This window comes from Elephas maximus, chromosome 11 (genome assembly GCF_024166365.1).
Source record: "Elephas maximus indicus isolate mEleMax1 chromosome 11, mEleMax1 primary haplotype, whole genome shotgun sequence".
Taxonomy (NCBI): Eukaryota; Metazoa; Chordata; class Mammalia; order Proboscidea; family Elephantidae; genus Elephas; species Elephas maximus.
In genome coordinates this window covers 15,972,311-15,993,465 of record NC_064829.1, presented here as the reverse complement: position 1 = coordinate 15,993,465, position 21,155 = coordinate 15,972,311, and the positions used below count along the sequence as shown (strand labels likewise).

At 41.4% G+C, this 21,155-nt stretch overlaps 1 protein-coding gene across 3 annotated transcripts in view; it reads left to right on the top strand.

Annotated features, from left to right (window-relative positions):
• PTPRM (protein tyrosine phosphatase receptor type M) overlaps positions 1-21,155 on the top strand; it is a 946,104-nt gene that overhangs the window by 212,289 nt on the left and 712,660 nt on the right. For all 3 annotated transcript variants that reach the window (XM_049900161.1, XM_049900160.1, XM_049900159.1), the window contains exon 2: positions 12,783-12,905. In XM_049900161.1, the coding sequence (XP_049756118.1) occupies positions 12,783-12,905 (123 nt within the window). The remainder of the gene's footprint in view (positions 1-12,782; positions 12,906-21,155) is intronic.

Here is a 21,155-nt window from a genome sequence, read left to right as displayed (position 1 = left end):
AGTAAAGTTTAGCTGCTATTATTAGTTTTAGTGTTAATATTATTATCCCTTAAAACCAAACTAAATCAAACCCGTTGCCATTGAGTCGATTCTGACTCATAGCAATATAGGTACTGTAAAATAAATAATTATATTTCCCTCTTTGCACTGACTGTCACAAAGGTTAAAGTGAAATCTGGCCAACTTTCAGCAAGTAAACCTAGTGACATTTTTGTTATTTGGGGGTGGGGGAGACAGGATCCTAGCCTTATTTTTGTTGTCATCTTATTTTTTATTTGGTCTACTTGTCTTGGCTTTAACTTGAACTTTAATTTTATTGTAATTTTCTTGCTATTGTGTTGTATTGCATGTCCTGGAATATCCCACGTAGTTCAGAAATCATCATTTTTGTTGATTACATGGGTAATTGACATGCATAGACACTTCCTTTTGCACAATAACTGTTCTTCATCCAGCACATGTTGTATGTTGTATTCAAAGTTTCTAAGGAAAAGCCTTTCTCAAGGTATGATGCAGGCATGTGGGCACATGTTTACAGGTGTGCCTGTGAGAGAGAGAGACGGAGGGAGAGGGAGAGAATATAGTGAAGAACAGCACCCTGACCAGCTCGAATCTCCTTTCGTCCATCTTGTATGTGACTTTTGGTTTAGTTTCGATTCCCTTCTACAAAAGAGAAATAATTTACCTTGACTTAAGAGAAGAATATGGTACAGCCATGAGCTATTGGGAGGAGGTCCAAGTATAAGACAGTTCTGGAGAAACCTTCGGAAGTCTATTGCTGACCACACTTCCAGCAGTGCAGTGGATCACTTTTGTTTGGCCTTTCCTGCCATGGTCTTGTAACTCCCACCCAAGTGATTGGGTAGGACTGTGTAAATAAGATAATTGTGGCCCGCCATGGGGATTGGTCAGCTTTGCCATCCTGCTAGGCTTAAAAGAGAGCCAATTCCAGAGCAGAAGATCCTACCACCACCAAGGAAGAATAGCCAGGAGTGGAGCATATTCTTTGGACCTGGAGTCCCTGCTCTGAGAAGCTCCTAGGACCAGGAGACAGAGAGAGAGCTGTAACACTAAAGGTGGCGAGAAGCAGTGGTGGAGAAACAGCAGCAGGGAGAAACTGGCAGGAGATGGCACAGTAGGTGGCCACAGAGTGAGAAAGCTCAGTGCCTTTGGGCAGAAGGCTTGGTGGTGGAGTAGGGTCCCTCCAGGCATTTAGTGGAGCTAGGTTTGCTGGCCCATGGAGCTAGAGCTGAGCACCTTTGGGCCGAAGCTTACTGGCAGAGTTGTGTGCCTGGCAGAGCTAGAAGAGCTTTGCAACACTTGTTTGAGCAGGGCAGAGGCTGAGGGGCCAGGGAGAGGCCTGTCTGCGAGCATAGCTGAAAAGAGGCTGTCCTGATGGAAGAGTCATATTCTGAATGTTCCTGAACCTGAATTGTAACCTGTTACTTCCCTACTAAACCCCATAATCATGAGTATTTTCTGTGAGTTGTGTGTGGCCATTGCAATGAATTATCAAACCCAGCAGAGAAGTAGACAGTGCCATGGGAGGGATGGTTGGTGTCAGAATTAACAAAGGTGACAGAGAGAGGAAGCATGTCTGACCTCCGCCTCATAGGAATCAGCATTGGGCTGTTGATCTTGATTCTCCTTTCCCCTTGTGAAGTCAGAGGAGGTCAGACTCCGCCACCATGCTATCTTCACACTCCCCATACATGATGGCAAAATTCGTTGTTCTGAAAATCAAGAAGACCGTATTTTCTGAAATGCTTTGTTTCAGTAAGTTCCAGAGGACTTTTTTTCTTTATCGTATTTCTTCACCAGCCCCAAAGCCATTACTTGAAAAACCTAGCCAACCCTCTTTTATTTTCACTTACATGCTCAATAGATAAGCCTGTAAGAGTGTCCCTGTATGAATGCTCACAAACTGCTCAATTTCTCATCAGGTCCCGCTTGGAATTCCCAATTAGATATCCCAATTATTTGCAATGATACAAGCTCCTGAGAGTAATTGTTGTATGAGGTATATATGGTAAGAATGGTTTAAAAAACAGGAATAACTGATATGGCTGAAATGCCTGACACTGCTGCGCTAGCATTGCGTTTGCTATCCAATTTGGTCTTCATGAATGCTATGTGAGGTAGGTGTTGCCATCTCCTCTGTATGGACCAAGAAATTGGGGTTCAGAGAGACAGAGTGATTTGTTCAAAGTCACCAAGCAACTAGGCGGAAGAATTGGGATTTGCCAGACATTTGACCCTACAGCCTGTACATTTTACCACTATACAAAGCTGTCTTGAAAACCAAAAGCTTACTTATTCTCTTGTTAATTGGTTACATCAAATCACATGTTCTTTATTTGAATCTTATGTTATTTTCAGCTCAGTAAACCACCTTTGGTATTTTAGGGTCCCCATTCTGCTGATTGAAGGCCGATGGTGGATCTGGAAAGTGGTGTGTGGGGGATAGGATATATCTCAGGGCAGTGGGAAATTCATCGTCTGTCTCATTTTCCAGTGGCTCAATAATCATATGTGGGTCCAGAAAGAACCATATAATACTTTTTATGTTTCCTTTCAAGTGATAAAAACAGTGTTGTGTAATGCGAAAATCATATCCTGTACCAGTGTTCTGTTAGTCTTCGGAGCTTGCCACCAGCCAGGGTGCCGTTGCTGTTACACGGTATTGGTTGTCTTCAGCGCCGGGAGGCGTTTTGTAAACCAGATCTGTAACCATCCTTAAGTTGTCTTGTGGGTCCCCATAGCTGTTTCTTATGGTTTAAGATTGCACTACAGGACTTTCATCAAAGTGCTCTCTATGTTTCCACTGGGGGGGCCCTTTTCTGTCAAAACGCATAGTTATTTCCTTCCTGCTGACTATTATTAGTGGACTGCTGTTTGGGCTTATTCCTACAAGACTGAAGCTGTTTTCAGTGTCAGACTTAGGCTTGTAACCAAGGGAGAGTATTTCTCATAAATATCTGCATACTCCTCTAACCTTTCTCACCCCAGATTGGGAAGTTGTTAGTATTAAGCACTGTAATCAAATGCCCTTTGTTTCTGAACTTGTTGGAAGTCAGTAAAAGGGAGGTGTAAATTACCAATTGTCGAGGTGAAATATTGAGTTAATATTGTATCTTTTATAATGAGTTTTTGTCCCCAGTGAGACCAGGACTGTTAAAGTGTTACAGGAGGCAGTGTCCAGGGCCAATAATTTCACCATTATGCCTAGAGCTAACCACCAAGACAAAGCTTTAAGTACCGGGGAGGCCATTTTAACAGTGTGAGAGTCTTTGGCTCTCCCCTGTTGAACATGTTTTACCAGTGACTTGGGGCAGAGTGAAAAGGATGCTCATCGGACTTGCAGGTAACACAATTCTAGTTAGGATGGCTAATACCTAGATGACAGAATCAGGCTTCCAAGGGCTCTCAGCAGGCTGGAGTGATGGGCTGAAAATGATGAGATGGCATTTAGGAAGGATAAATGTGAAGTCTGGTATTTGAATTCAGAAAGTCACCTACCTTATTACTAAAAAAAAAAAAACTTAAATGGCTCAGTGGAAGGGGCACGGACAAGACATTCGGAGTTTCAGGTTTGTAGAAGCTCAGAATGATGACAGCACCACTCTACCTGGGCCCTTACAAACAGCATGGGGTTGAAGGAAGTAGCTAATTGATTCCCATATTGGGTGTCATTCCAGCATTGAATCTAGTACTGAGATTAAACCCAAGAGTGTTCAGAGAGCACCTGCAGGGTGGGGCGAAGTCTGGAAACCCTCTAGAGGAGGAATTGAAGGGGTGAAGCATGTTCCACCTGGAGAAAGGAAGACTCAGGACAGGGCAGCTCTTTTCAAGTTACCAGCCTTCCTGTGCATGAGCTGAGCTTTCTTCTGTTTCTTCGTAGGGTAGAGGGAAGATAACTGGGTATGTACTTCAAGAAGCAGTTTGAGCTTTTTTTAAAGGGGAACCCTGGCTCCACTCTAGTAGGAATGGGTTACAAATTTCTGAGTGCCTCATCAGTTCAGAATCTGGCTGGCTGGTTGGGCTAATGTAGAATTGACTGAAGCATTTAGATGGAAGCTGGGCTAGAGGTTCTGTAAGGTCTGCATAACATTGCACAATAATATTCTTAAACACAGATTTTCTTGACCAGTGCCACTAATTATCATAATTGGCAAGCAGTTATAATTAATATTTTATATTTGTTTAATCAGTAGCATTCTATAAAAGTTATCATAATAATTAATATGATTAATATAATCACTTCCTTTCCCCATGTGAAACATTGGTGAAAAGCTATTATAATAATTCGAAGTAACAGAAGACATTTAAGAGGATGTGGGGTGGGACTAACTTGAATCTGACTCAGGGTAACCCCATGAATTTCAGAGTAGAACTGTGTTCCATAGGGGTTTTATGGCTGACTTTTTTAGGGGGTGGTACAAGCGGTTAATGTAATCAGCTGCTAACCAGAAAGCCAGAAGTTTGAGTACACTCAGAAGCACCTTGGAAGAAAGGCCTCACAACCTACCTCTGAAAGGTCACAGTCATTGAAAACCCTGTGGGGCACAGTTCTACTCTGACACACACGGGGTCACCATGAATTGGAATTGACTCCATTGCAACTGGTTTCCATTTGGGGTGGGACTTAAAGTCAATAATGGATCCCAAGGAGCTGAAACAGCTGGATTGTCATGTATATAACTGCCTTTTCTATGACTTTACTACCTTTTCTACTATTCTTTCTTTTTTTAAGCAGTTTCACTCCTCGTACCAGAATTAAGCAGATGGTTACCACATGCTTACTCTTAAATTTATTTTTACCTTTAAAATTTAATTCTTGGAGGCGGAGCCAAGATGGCGGACTAGGCAGACGCTACCTCGGATCCCTCTTACAACAAAGACACGGAAAAACAAGTGAATCGATCACATACATAACAATCTACGAACCCTGAACAACAAACACAGATTTAGAGACGGAGAACGAACTAATACGGGGAAGCAGCGATTGTTTCCAGAGCCTGGAGCCAGCATACCAGTCAGGTACGGCACAAGCACAGAGACCTGCTCCACCCCCCTGAACTAACCCCGGGAGGGGGACTAGCCGGTTCCACGGGCGGCGTGGGACGCAGCCGTTAGGAGAAGTCCCCGGGAGGCAGTGACTGATCTTGGAGCAGAAAGAGCAGCACCCGAGCCGGGGAACCGTCCCACAGGGATTTGGACTGCACGCAGGTACGCCATAAACACGGAGAGTTGCTCCACCCCCTGAACTAACCCCGGGAAGGTGACCATCCGGGTCGCGCGGGCGGCGTGGGACGCAGCCGGTAGGAGAAGTCCCCGGGAGGCAGCGACTGGTATTGGAGCGGGGAGAACAGCGTTCCAGCCGGGACACTCGGTCGCGGCACAAGCACGGGGAGCTACTCCACCCATCTGAACTAACCCCGGGAGGGGGCCCACCTGGTTCACGGGGACGGCACGGCCACGCGGCTGGAGGGACGAGAAGTCCCCGGGAGGCAGCGACTGATTTTGGAGTCGAGAGTGCACCGTCCCAGTAGGGGAGCCTTGACGCTGGGCGTGGGGCTGGAAGCGGAGGATCTGACCGTGACTCCAGCGGGCCAGACCCCCCGGGGGCAATCTCCACACAGACAGCACACATAGGCGACGCGCCCGCGGGAATCTCAGATATAATAGTCTTTCCAAGCAAGACAAGCAACTCTGGCTATATTCTGAAGTGCTACTCTCCTATCTCTCTGTTCCCTCCCCCACCCTCCCCAGGCGGCTTCATTAACATCTGAATAGCCTGAGCCAGAGGGAGAACTCTGATAGGGATCTGACTGCAGTTTTTTTTTTAGCGGATTTTCTGGAAAAACTAGTTTCCCAGTGATGGCTCGGAGACAACAATCCATATCAAACCACTTAAAGAAGCAGACCGTGACAGCTTCTCCAACTCCCCAAACAAAAGAATCAAAATCTTTCCCAAATGAAGATACAATTTTGGAATTATCAGATACAGAATATAAAAAACTAATTTACAGAATGCTTAATGATATCACAAATGAAATTAGGATATCTGCAGAAAAAGCCAAGGAACACACTGATAAAACTGTTGAAGAACTCAAAAAGATTATTCAAGAACATACTGGAAAAATTAATAAGTTGCAAGAATCCATAGAGAGACAACATGTAGAAATCCAAAAGATTAACAATAAAATTACAGAATTAGACAACACACTAGGAAGTCAGAGGAGCAGACTCGAGCAATTAGAATGCAGACTGGGACATCTGGAGGACCAGGGAATCAACACCAAGATAGCTGAAAAAAAATCAGATAAAAGAATTAAAAAAAATGAAGAAACCCTAAGAATTATGTGGGACTCTATCAAGAAGGATAACCTGCGGGTGATTGGAGTCCCAGAACAGGGAGGGGGGACAGAAAACACAGAGAAAATAGTTGAAGAACTTCTGACAGAAAACTTCCCTGACATCATGAAAGACGAAAGGATATCTATCCAAGATGCTCATCGAACCCCATTTAAGATTGATCCAAAAAGAAAAACACCAAGACATATTATCATCAAACTCACCAAAACCAAAGATAAACAGAAAATTTTAAAAGCAGCCAGGGAGAAAAGAAAGGTTTCCTTCAAGGGAGAATCAATAAGAATATGTTCTGACTACTCAGCAGAAACCATGCAGGCAAGAAGGGAATGGGACGACATATACAGAACACTGAAGGAGAAGAACTGCCAACCAAGGATCATATATCCAGCAAAACTCTCTCTGAAATATGAAGGCGAAATTAAGATATTTACAGACAAACACAAGTTTAGAGAATTTGCAAAAACCAAACCAAAGCTACAAGAAATACTAAAGGATATTGTTTGGTCAGGGAACCAATAATATCAGATATCAGCACAACACAAGGTCACAAAACAGAACGTCCTGATATCAACTCAAATAGGGAAATCACAAAAACAAACAAATTAAGATTAATTAAAAAAAAATACACATAACAGGGAATCATGGAAGTCAATAGGTAAAAGATCACAATAATCAAAAAGAGGGACTAAATACAGGAGGCATTGAACTGCCATATGGAGAGTGATACAAGGCGATATAGAACAATACAAGTTAGGTTTTTACTTAGAAAAATAGGGGTATATAATGAGGTAACCACAAAAAGGTATAACAACTCTATAACTCAAGACAAAAACCAAGAAAAACGTAACGACTCAACTAACATAAAGTCAAACACTATGAAAGTGAGGATCTCACAATTTACTAAGAAAAACGCCTCAGCACAAAAAAGTATGTGGAAAAATGAAATTGTCAACAACACACATAAAAAGGCATCAAAATGACAGCACTAAAAACTTATTTATCTATAATTACCCTGAATGTAAATGGACTAAATGCACCAATAAAGAGACAGAGAGTCACAGACTGGATAAAGAAACACGATCCATCTATATGCTGCCTACAAGAGACACACCTTAGACTTAGAGACACAAACAAACTAAAACTCAAAGGATGGAAAAAAGTATATCAAGCAAACAATAAGCAAAAAAGAAGAGGAGTAGCAATATTAATTTCTGACAAAATAGACTTTAGACTTAAATCCACCACAAAGGATAAAGAAGGACACTATATAATGATAAAAGGGACAATTGATCAGGAAGACATAACCATATTAAATATTTACGCACCCAATGACAGGGCTGCAAGATATATAAATCAAATTTTAACAGAACTGAAAAGCGAGATAGATACCTCCACAATTATAGTAGGAGACTTCAACACACCCCTTTCGGAGAAGGACAGGACATCCAGTAAGAAGCTCAACAGAGACACGGAAGATCTAATTACAACAATCAACCAACTTGACCTCATTGACTTATACAGAACTCTCCACCCAACTGCTGCAAAATATACTTTTTTTTCTAGCGCACATGGAACATTCTCTAGAATAGACCACATATTAGGTCATAAAACAAACCTTTGCAGAGTCCAAAACATCGAAATATTACAAAGCATCTTCTCAGACCACAAGGCAATAAAACTAGAGATCAATAACAGAAGAACGAGGGAAAAGAAATCAAATACTTGGAAAATGAACAATACCCTCCTGAAAAAAGACTGGGTTATAGAAGACATCAAGGAGGGAATAAGGAAATTCATAGACAGCAACGAGAATGAAAATACTTCCTATCAAAACCTCTGGGACACAGCAAAAGCAGTGCTCAGAGGTCAATTTATATCAATAAATGCACACATACAAAAAGAAGAAAGAGCCAAAATCAGAGAACTGTCCCTACAACTTGAACAAATAGAAAGTGAGCAACAAAAGAATCCATCAGGCACCAGAAGAAAACAAATAATAAAAATTAGAGCTGAACTAAATGAATTAGAGAACAGAAAAACAATTGAAAGAATTAACAAAGCCAAAAGCTGGTTCTTTGAAAAAATTAACAAAATTGATAAACCATTGGCTAGACTGACTAAAGAAATACAGGAAAGGAAACAAATAACCCGAATAAGAAATGAGAAGGACCACATCACAACAGAACCAAATGAAATTAAAAGAATCATTTCAGATTATTATGAAAAATTGTACTCTAACAAATTTGAAAACCTAGAAGAAATGGATGAATTCCTTGAAAAACACTACCTACCTAAACTAACACATTCAGAAGCAGAACAACTAAATAGACCCATAACAAAAAAAGAGATTGAAACGGTAATCAAAAAACTCCCAACAAAAAAAAGTCCTGGCCCGGACGGCTTCACTGCAGAGTTCTACCAAATTTTCAGAGAAGAGTTAACACCACTACTACTAAAGGTATTCCAAAGCATAGAAAATGACGGAATACTACCCAACTCATTCTATGAAGCCACCATCTCCCTGATACCAAAACCAGGTAAAGACATTACAAAAAAAGAAAATTATAGACCTATATCCCTCATGAACATTGATGCAAAAATCCTCAACAAAATTCTAGCCAATAGAATCCAACAACACATCAAAAAAATAATTCACCCTGATCAAGTGGGATTTATACCAGGTATGCAAGGCTGGTTTAATATCAGAAAAACCATTAATGTAATCCATCACATAAATAAAACAAAAGACAAAAACCACATGATCTTATCAATTGATGCAGAAAAGGCATTTGACAAAGTCCAACACCCATTTATGATAAAAACTCTTACCAAAATAGGAATTGAAGGAAAATTCCTCAACATAATAAAGGGCATCTATGCAAAGCCAACAGCCAATATCACTCTAAATGGAGAGAACCTGAAAGCATTTCCCTTGAGAACGGGAACCAGACAAGGATGCCCTTTATCACCGCTCTTATTCAACATCGTGTTGGAAGTCTTAGCCAGGGCAATCAGGCTAGACAAAGAAATAAAAGGTATCCGGATTGGCAAGGAAGAAGTAAAGTTATCACTATTTGCAGATGACATGATTATATACACAGAAAACCCTAAGGAATCCTCCAGAAAACTACTGAAACTAATAGAAGAGTTTGGCAGAGTCTCAGGTTATAAAATAAACATACAAAAATCACTTGGATTCCTCTACATCAACAAAAAGAACACCGAAGAGGAAATAACCAAATCAATACCATTCACGGTAGCCCCCAAGAAGATAAGATACTTAGGAATAAATCTTACCAAGGATGTAAAAGACCTATACAAAGAAAACTACAAAGCTCTACTACAAGAAATTCAAAAGGACATACTTAAGTGGAAAAACATACCTTGCTCATGGATAGGAAGACTTAACATAGTAAAAATGTCTATACTACCAAAAGCCATCTATACATTTAACGCACTTCCGATCCAAATTCCAATGTCATATTTTAAGGGGATAGAGAAACAAATCACCAATTTCATATGGAAGGGAAAAAAGCCCCGGATAAGCAAAGCACTACTGAAAAAGAAGAAGAAAGTGGGAGGCCTCACCTTACCTGACTTCAGAACCTATTATACAGCCACAGTAGTCAAAACAGCCTGGTATTGGTACAACAACAGACACATAGACCAATGGAACAGAATTGAGAACCCAGACATAGATCCATCCACGTATGAGCAGCTGATATTTGACAAAGGACCAGTGTCAATTAACTGGGGAAAAGACAGCCTTTTTAACAAATGGTGCTGGCATAACTGGATATCCATTTGCAAAAAAATGAAACAGGACCCATACCTCACACCATGCACAAAAACTAACTCCAAGTGGATCAAAGACCTAAACATAAAGACTAAAACGATAAAGATCATGGAAGAAAAAATCGGGACAACCCTAGGAGCCCTAATAGAAGGTATAAACAGAATACAAAACATTACCAAAAATGATGAAGAGAAACCCGATAACTGGGAGCTCCTAAAAATCAAACACCTATGCTCATCTAAAGACTTCACCAAAAGAGTAAAAAGACCACCTACAGATTGGGAAAGAATTTTCAGCTATGACATCTCCGACCAGCGCCTGATCTCTAAAATCTACATGATTCTGTCAAAACTCAACCACAAAAAGACAAACAACCCAATCAAGAAGTGGGCAAAGGATATGAACACACATTTCTCTAAAGAAGATATTCAGGCAGCCAACAGATACATGAGAAAATGCTCTCGATCATTAGCCATTAGAGAAATGCAAATTAAAACTACGATGAGATTCCATCTCACACCAGCAAGGCTGGCATTAATCCAAAAAACACAAAATAATAAATGTTGGAGAGGCTGCGGAGAGATTGGAACTCTCATACACTGCTGGTGGGAATGTAAAATGGTACAACCACTTTGGAAATCTATCTGGCGTTATCTTAAACAGTTAGAAATAGAACTACCATACAACCCAGAAATCCCACTCCTCGGAATATACCCTAGAGATACAAGAGCCTTCATACAAACAGATATATGCACATCCATGTTTATTGCAGCTCTGTTTACAATAGCAAAAAGTTGGAAGCAACCAAGGTGTCCATCAACGGATGAATGGGTAAATAAATTGTGGTATATTCACACAATGGAATACTACGCATCGATAAAGAACAGTGACGAATCTGTGAAACATTTCATAACATGGAGGAACCTGGAAGGCATTATGCTGAGCGAAATGAGTCAGAGGCAAAAGGACAAATACTGTATAAGACCACTATTATAAGATCTTGAGAAATAGTAAACCTGAGAAGAACACATACTTTTGTGGTTACGAGGGGGGGAGGGAGGGAGGGTGGGAGAGGGTTTTTTATTGATTAATCAGTAGATAAGAACTGCTTTAGGTGAAGGGAAAGACAACACTCAATACATGGAAGGTCAGCTCAATTGGACTGGACCAAAAGCAAAGAAGTTTCCGGGATAAAATGAATGCTTCAAAGCTCAGCGGAGCAAGCGCGGGGGTCTGGGGAACATGGTTTGCGGGGACTTCTAAGTCAATTGGCAAAATAATTCTATTATGAAATCATTCTGCATCCCACTTTGAAATGTGGCGTCTGGGGTCTTAAATGCTAACAAGCAGCCATCTAAGATGCAGCAATTGGTCTCAACCCACCTGGAGCAAAGGAAAATGAAGAACACCAAGTCCACATGACAACTAAGAGCCCAAGAGACAGAAAGGGCCACATGAACCAGAGACCTACATCATCCTGAGACCAGAAGAACTAGTTGGTGCCCGGCCACAATCGATGACTGCCCTGACAGGGAGCTCAGCAGAGGACCCCTGAGGGAGCAGGAGAGCAGTGGGATGCAGACCCCAAATTCTCATAAGAAGACCAAACTTAATGGTCTGACTGAGACTGGAGGAATCCCGGCGGTCATGCTCTCCAGACCTCCTGTTGACACAGGACAGGAACCATCCCTGAAGACAACTCATCAGACATGAAAGGGACTGGTCAGCGGGTGGGAGAGAGACGCTGATGAAGAGTGAGCTAATTATATCAGGTGTACACTTGAGATTGTGTTGGCAACTCTTGTCTGGAGGGGGGATGGGAGGATAGAGAGAGAGGGAAGCCGGCAAAATTGTCAAGAAAGGAGAGACTGAAAGGGCTGACTCAAGACGGGGAGAGTAAGTGGGAGTAGGGAGTGAGATGTATGTAAACTTATATGTGACAGACTGATTGGATTTGTAAACGTTCACTTGAAGCTTAATAAAAGTTATTATAAAAAAAAAAAAAAAAAAAAAAAATTTAATTCTTTGGGTTGTAAGTAAATGCATAATCTCTTTTAATGTTGAGAATTGAGATCTCAAAAACATTAAAGTAAAACTTGTTGCTATGTTAGATTTAGAAATATTCTTAGAAAAATACTTTGTAGGATGTGTTCATAGTCTCTACTGACTTGTTCTCTACCGTTGTCCGAGGTCGGGGCTAAAGCACTTCTCATTTCATTTTTTGGACAAATTATAATATTTTCTGCTGAAAACCCATTGAACATTTGAGGTGGTTCTGTTAAAGTTTTGAACACAAGATCAATCATCCCAAATTCATATAAATCTGGGGAATATGAATTTCATATTTGCTTAGGCCTTACCTTGGATTACTGATGACAATGTTGGGTTCCCGTTGGAGAACAATGTAATACAGCAGTGTGGGCAGGATGTGGTTAATCCTTAGAAGTGCCCACAAGGGTGCAAGGAGGGCCAGATCCACTGTCCTGAACAAAACGACCAGGTAAGATGTAGCTCAGCATCCAGCTGCTGTGCTGTTACCTGCAGGCCCCATAGCTTACTGCAGAGGTCGGCTTGTCGCTTACCTTACTTTCCATTCTCTTACATTTAGGTGGTTGCCTATTTGATGAGCCTTACAGCACCTGTGGATACAGTCAAGCTGAAGACGATGACTTTAATTGGGAGCAAGTGAACACCTTGACCAAATTGACTTCTGACCCGTGGATGCCATCAGGTTTGCCTTTAGTTTTAAGTTTTCTATTAAAGTAACAGGTGTGACAGGGTGTCAGTCACAGACTGGATGTTGGTGGATGAGCAAGGTGCTGGTCTCTGAGTGTGGCAATTAAAGGCTGATTAGCTAATAAGGATGGCAGAAACAATAGGATGGATTGCAAAGAGTTTTAACTTTGATTCCTTTCCTTCAAAGTCAGATTAAAGTTTACTTCCTTTATCTCTGGGTACATCTGAAATGTATAATTTGGATTTCAGATGAAACACAATGTTCGCACTTTTTAATGGATGCGAAGTCCTTCGTTAATGCACCTAAACATAGCAATAGTTACGCTTAGTAAGTCATCTTGTAAAGGTAGCTTTTAAGCGTGAATTAGTGTCATGTTGTTCTTACTGAGCTTTAACAATTACGATGCACACCATTTTCCTGCCCACCTCTTCCCTCATTTATCTGCTCATGACTTCATAGAAGGGAACCTTGAGCTTGGTAGCGAGGTGGTTCCCCCATAGCAGACGTTCTCCTTCTCTTCCTTTTCTTCTTGCTCCTGTACATGCGGCTTGAGTCAGTGGCACACTTGAGTTGTTTTTCTAGGTTCTAGTTCTGGCTTTCATTCTGGTCGATGACAGGGGACCTCTCAAATGTGGAGCTCCCCTTTCCCAAGCAGGTTTCTCCCTGCTGTCCTGATGGTTTCCTTCCACTCCCTTTTGAGTATCCAGCCTGTGTCCAGAGAGGCTTGGGGAGGGGGTGAGGCTGTAGGTAGTAGGCGGAGCGCTCAGACTTGGTCATGATAGACTTCTGCACAAGAACGTGCTTGGGCTTTCTTTGTTTACTGTGTTCTAATTTGACATAAAATTCATTTTTTTTTTTTCACATTAAGGAGTTGGTTTCATTACTCTGGTCCTTTGGGTTGAAGTCTGACTTGTAACAGTTTTTACAAAGAAGCCCAAATACTGTGGTATCTTCTTCAGCTTCTGCTGATTTCTATTTGTCACATGACACCCTGACTTCCCTTGGTAAATGAGGCCAGGGGAAATGCTTCTTGCCACCTACCAACCCCAACCAACCTGTTGCTGTTGAGTCAATTCTGACTCTTAGCGACTGTATAGGACAGAGTAGAACTGCCCTATAGGGTTTCTAAGGAGTAGCTGGTGGATTTGAACTGCTGACTTTTTGGTTAGCAGCTACGCTCCTCTTGCTACCCATCTTGTCCTTGTCCTTTTCTTCTTCCTGATGTCCCATGGTTCATAATACCATTTCAGGCCGAGTTGTCTGACTTGTAAATGTAGATGAATGGGTTCCTAGCAAGGGCCATTAAAAAAATGGTAATAAAGATCAAAGACCAGTTGTATCCTAAAACAGTCAGCTGGGTAATTGAAGGAACAGAGGGATGGTTTAGACTTTGTGAGTATATAGCCTTTGAAGGCTCTTCTACCTTGGGAAAGATGAAGGGAGGATGCGTTTAAATACTCTGAATTTACTCTAGTTCTGCTTGACTAATAGAATACTTAAGGAGCCCTGACAGTACAAATGGTTAAGTGCTCTGCTGCTAACCAAAAGGTTAGTGGTTAGAACCCACCCAGTGGCTCTGAGGGAAAAAGACTTTATGATCCATTTCAGTAAGATTACAGCCAAGAAAATCCTATGAGGCAGTTCTGCTCCGGCACATGGGGTCACTATGAGTTGAAATAGACTCAATGGCACCTAACAATAGTGGAATACTTGCGATTACTATTAGGCCTTTGGAGCCTCAGATCTTTGCATGTTGCAGCTTCTCATACTTTGCCAATTCTGTCTGACCCCTGAGAGTTGCTGGTGCCCCCTCACTGCTCACCCCCAACCATGGTGCGCCCTATTTGTTTGGGCATGTGAGTGGTTCAGATGTCAGCACGTGATGAGGAAGGGGAGAGAAAGGACTGCAAGAAATGATTCTTTCTTTCTAAGGGTCTGCGGACTAGGGGAAGAATTACAGGTACGAAACGTTAAGCAGACGGCATAAAGCTGTGTGTAGTTAAGTGTGGCACAGATAGTGTTCAGAGAACCGTTTCCTTAGGGTAAGCCCATTATGCTCTGGAGGAGATGTACTTGTGCACCAGCTGGACTGTCCATCTAAAGTGAGAAGTTAAGTTTTCAATGAAATATTATTGTTAGAGGAAAGAAAATATGAACTTGCATATTCATGCTGAGATGTAGATTGTAAAGCCGAGTTTCCAATACGTATATATAGCCATAAAAAAAGCAAAAAACCTGTTGCTGTCGAGTTGATTCCAACTCATAGTGACTGCATGTGTTATAGAGTAGAACTTCTCCATAGGGTTGTCTTGGCTGTAATCTTTACGGAAGCAGATTGCCAGGTCTTTCTTCCATGGTGCTGCTCTCTGGGTTTGAACTGCCAACCTTCAGGTTAGTAGCTGAGCACAAACGGTTTGTACCACCTAGGGACCTAATACACAGCCATAACTATTACATATTTAGTTTCAAGGGTTTTCTCCTTTCTCATCTTCCTTCTCTTTATCTGTTAATGATTTATTCCTTTCAAAAACAGATTGCAAAACTGAGACTCTCATACTGAAACAGAAACTAGTTTAATGAATATCTTAGGGTAAGTAGGTGGCAAAATCAGATAGAATCATAGCTTTTTGAGGGTTAATTTTTAAAAACTTTTATTTAAAGTAGAATTGGGTTTGTTCTTCTCTGTGTGTGTCACGCTCCAGCCTGGTTCTGTAACACCTTAGACCAAAGCTTGCGAGCTACATACTGTAGGCCACATCCAGCTGCTGCCTGTTTTGGTTTGGCTTGCAAGCTAAGGTGGTTTTTACATTTTTAAATCCTTGGAAAAAATAATATTTATGACATGTGAAATTCATATAAAATTCAATTATCTGTGCCCATAAACAGTTTTATTGTCACACAGCCAGGCCTACTCGTTTATGTGTTGTCTGTGGCTAGTTTTAAGCTGCATTGGCAGAATTGAGTCGTTGCAACAGAGGCCATATGGACTGACAAAGCCTAGAATATTTCCTGTCTGGCGTTTTACAGAATGGTTTTGCTGACCTTTGTAGACCATTATGGCATCAGCACAGTAAGTATTGTTGCAGACTCTTGGCCTATATTGCTGTTTTCTGTATTTATATTATAATTACTTATATACAAACGTCATTTCACAGTTTCTTTCACTTTCAGATTGTGTTTCTGCAAACATTGCGTTGTGAAAATTGGTGAGAAAAAAAACATAATTATTAGGGATTCTCTCTTTTCCATAAATTTGCTTTCTGTTGAAGAACACTTTGATTTTCTTTATTATTGAGTACGAAAATCTCTGGAACACTGCTGAGGTTCTAATAAGCAAATAATCTATCGATGAATTTCAGAATTATTACAATGATAGGCAAAAATTTTTACTCTGATTTTAAGCTTTTTACTTCTTCTATGCCTTTTTTTTTAAATCAGTGCTCCAGCGTGTAGGATTTATTTCTCTGTGTCTTCATGTGCAAGGCTATTTTTAACCACATTAGAAAAAATTTAAATACGGTCTGGAGCTCTCTACAGTCTGACTTGATAACTGTTCAGAGGCTGTTATGGTAGCTCTCGTTACACGTTTTTAGGGCAAATACATACCAAGTGCCATTTAAAATTTTTCTATTTAAGGATAATATTTATGTTCTAGTAGATTATATTTATAGTTCTGCACCATAATGGTTTTCCTGTTGGTGAAACTATGGCCAGCCTAGTTTCTTTTACTGCTAAGTATGTGGTCATTTCATATTATAGTCTTCTCATTAGCAGTGGGGCTCTTCCTTAACGTTTTATCCAAAAAAATAAAGATTACACTCTGAGCACAGAACCTTGATTAAGAATCCACCTAATAACCTAGCTAGCACTGTTATATTCTGTCACTCTGTCTAGTCGTGTCCAGTGCATAATTATTACAGTAGATGAAGAAGAATAGAGTAAGAAGTATCTTATGATGTAAAAACACCAATATGGCCTGACATGGTTGATATTTTTATGTTTTGTTAATGTGTAATATTTGTACCTTAGTGCTCTAGTTCTGTAAAATCATATTTCGTAAGTTCCATGTCTTATGTATGAGAAAAGGTAACCCTGTTTTATAAAAAAAGAAAAATAATAAGCCCAAGCATAATATTAAAAACGTAAAGGTAGCTTATGACCACAGCCATGTGATGCTCGTAGAAGTGACATTTAATTATACCCCACCTTGCCTCCTTGAGTTGTCAGCCCTCCAAAAAGGCTGTAACTTAGTGGACCTAAGTCCTAGTGTTAGAAAAACGTAATTCTCTTGGTGCTTTTTCAGTTACTGTCTCATACAGCTGTCGAAGCTCATGGAGCTCTCTGTGTCTTCATTTCGCGTTCTGGAAACTGGGCATGGTGATGTTGTAATCTTCATGGAGACGCTGTTGAGTCAGGAGTGAATCGTTTCTGTGGCACAGAGGTGAAGTACAGGATGGAGCAGCAAAAGGCACAGAGAAGAAGTGCAGGATGGAACAGCAGTTGGCACTTAGTGTGATGACCCAGAAAACAGAAAGTTGACTGCATATGTTTGCTAAGCATCAACTTCACATTTGGGACAGATGATGGATTGACACAGTAATTGAAGTTTTCTCTTCAGGTACATTCTGCAGTCCTGTTTTCCTTGTGCTGGGGAAGGCTTCCCTATTTAGTCGCCCTTCAGGGCTTACTCAGGGTTCCTGATTGATGAAGAGATGACTGTGGGCTTGAAAAGACTTTTTCCCCTTAAATTTGGTGTGTATCTGGTGAGAAGTGTTTTTTGGCACAGAATATTCAGACAGTTGTCTAATTATCTCATTCATTCTTTCAGTCAACAGTGAACAAATGTTATTAAACACCTGGTGTGTGCTAGGTGTTGTTATAACATAGTTATATATTGGGACTTTTCATAGAATGAACCCAATAAAGACCCCTTCCTAGTGCAGCTGATATTCTCAGGCTGGTAGAATTGTTCTTGGATGGGCAAACGAGCATATCCTATAAGGCCATGTCTCCACCTCACTTACTGATGACTTCTAGTGGTGAATATTAAAAGGCAGTTGCAAATTCAGTTCATCAGACTCAGCACACTACAGCATCAAATTTACCTTTTTTATACGCTTTGTCCCTTTAAAAGAAAAAAAAAAAAAAAGGAGCAAAAAAAGTGTCTGAAACCCAGGCACGTCGCGGCTCAGTACTTTCTGACCCCTCTGCACTGTTATATGAAGTAATCTGATAAGCATAAATAACATTTAAGAGTTGGAAAAATCTGTTTCTGTCTTGTATCCTCATGACAGCCCTGGAGGATTGGTAGGACTGAAGTTCAGAGAAGTTAAACTCGTCTGGGGCATGTAAGTGAGGGAAACACCCTCCATTTGCCGCTCTGAGTGTTGCCTGTTGGTCTCTCCATGTGAGTGCAGGTGTCTAGGGAAGCGGTAGTCTTCCATCCCAAGCCAAAACCAAACTTGTTGCTGTCGAGTCAATTCCAACACACAGCGACCCTATAGGACAGAGTAGAACTGCCCTGTAGAGTTTCCAAGGAGTGCCTGGTAGATTTGAACAACTGACCTTTTGTTTAGCAACCATGGCACTTAACCACTGTGCCCCCAGAGATAGTAGTGTCCATCCCAGTAGTGTTCTATTCAGGTCATCTTACAGTGAGCGTGGCGCTGCACACAGCAGTGACCGCAGCCCTACCTGGCCAGGTGCAGGCTCTGCCTCTTCATAATTGTTGACCTGGGCCGAGATCCTGGAGCTCTACTTCCTCATCTGCAGTATAGTTGATGATAAATGTTTGTAGAGGGGCTCCATGGCTTGTTATAGATGCTGGAGCTATAGCAATAGAGTCTGTGTCCTCTCGATCCCTATATCCCACGGAGGAGGCAGGCAGTCCTCTGATAAGCAGAGAGATATAATAAAATGGTACAGTGTCAAGTGCTGGGAAGAGAAACTCGTCTTAGAGAGAGTCAGGAGCAGTGGTCAGGGACAGCCAAAAAACAACAACAACAACAAAAAACCAGGAGGCAGTTTTGAAGCAGAGACCTGACTTGAGTCAGGGACAAGAGGCCCTGAAGGCTGCATATCCAGACAGAGGGACGACCAGGAACAAAGTGCCAAGGCAGGAGTGAGCTGTGCTGGAAGGAGCGGGAGGGCCAGATCATACAGGAAGTAGAAATCTGTGGTAAGGAGTTTAGAGCCCTCCTGAAAGGGTTATTGACCAGATGAGGCAAAACAACCCACATCAGGAGCTTGGCCTTGTACCTGGCCCAACAGAGTGTTTAATAAGTTCCTTTAAAAAAAAAAAAAAATATGTGTACCCTTATCATTATTAAATAACTTTCAGGGGCAATTTGATATGAGTTCATCTCTTAACTTTGACTCTCTGTGAAGTGAATAGTTCAAGCCAAGTTTTATTTCCTCTTCTAAACGACACCAAGTAAGGAACACGAGATACGTATCTTCATATGATTTTTGAATGGATTAAAAAAATCCCAGCTGAAGGAAGCCCATTAAAATATTAGTACATTTTTGTCAGGATGGTGGGATTTGGGGTACTTATCCCATCCTTCCTACTTCACGCATTTCCTTTATGTTCAACTGTAACTTTATAATGAAAAGTAACATTTCAGATGATTTGGGGGTCACTGAATTTCACATTATTTTAGTTGATTCTGGATATTTCCAGTCACTGAACCCAGGAAATTAAAACAGCTTTATTGTCCTTGAGCATCTCATTCAAGTGTTCCATACTGAGGCTCCTGCCTGACATGCAGGTACAATATAATCACTAATGAACATTCTCCCTCCCTAGCTCTGACTCAAATCACCTTGGTGAGGATTAGAATAAGTTTCCAGTTAGCTTTTAAGCAGTGAATTATGAGATGCATTGAAAGAAATTGGTCTGCAGTTGTGTTCTGTGAGCAGTTTCTGAATTACAAAATTTAGAAAAATGGCATTAGATGATAATGAAAAAACAAAACTGGTTCAGATCAGTGACCTGTGGGGAGTTCTTAGTTAAATACCACAAGGCTGTGAGGAGCCCATCCTAGCCTGGGGTGTGGCCTCGCCAGTCCTGACAGGTGCCCAAGGCCAGTGCTCCTGCTGGGTGGGGCGCCAGGGTAAGCAGCTCATGGCAGTAGATCACGCTTCAAGTTAATGGGGAAGGAATCAAGAAGGATCTACTTAGTGCTTGAATTATGCATCTGATTTTGTTTTCATATGGAAAGACTTTCAGAGACAAGGCAGTCATTCTTTAAAATGTGTTTGGTTTTTAGGACTTAACTGTCTCCAGGGACAAATGTAAGCATGCCTTTGTGTTACCTATGACTTCTATTTCAGTGGTTTATATTTGGTATTCAATAAATGATCTTCTTTAAAGGGGTTCTGAATTCTTGTCCTGGCTGATAGGAGACTGCTACAAAAAGTAACAATAGTGGCTAGCTGGTTTTTTTTTTTTTTTTTTTTTTTTAATATTTGCTACAGAGTTTACACATTAGCCAGTATATATAAATATGCATTTATAAAAATAGTTTTATTTCTTAATTTCTGGTGAAAACATAGGAGATGACGTTGTAAGAATTATATGAAGCATAGCCAAGTACTGGAATAAGCAGAGTGGCCCATCGTGACAGATGTAAATTTTTTTGCTACGACCTGATTGAGGAGAGGGGAGAGAACAGTGAGGACTAGGGAGATGAGGACCAGGGTGATACAGGTGGAGGGACGGCTGTCTCTCCGGCACGGGAGAGTCACCGTGTGGCGTTGGTTCAGCACTCACACCTATGTGCACCATGTTTTGGGCCCTGTAGTGTGAGACATGCTCACAGTGTAGGCCCAAATGACTGGAATGGATGAGCCCATTCTGGCAGCAAGAGTGAAGGGATGACACAAGGAATTTTGATATAAAACCCAGGGATAGCTCCTCAGTCTCCGAGTACTGTTTGCTTTTTGGACTGCAGGGGGGCAGCAGGTTAGACGTGGGACTGATTTGAAAACGGTTTCTCTGAAGCCTGCTGCCTGAGGACGCCATGCCCCTGCCTGGGCAGTCAGGAGCAGCCTCTCTTTGGGGCTGGGCTTGGGGCGAGTCATGCTGTCCTAGCTGGGCAGCCCACTGGCAGGTCAGTGGTGGCTTAGCAGAGTCCTCACACAGACCCCAGAATGGGAGAGGCCTTGGGAACTCTCAAGGGCCAGAGGGCCCCCATACTCATCCTGCATCACAGGTTCCCTTTCAAGCATCTTCAAGAATTT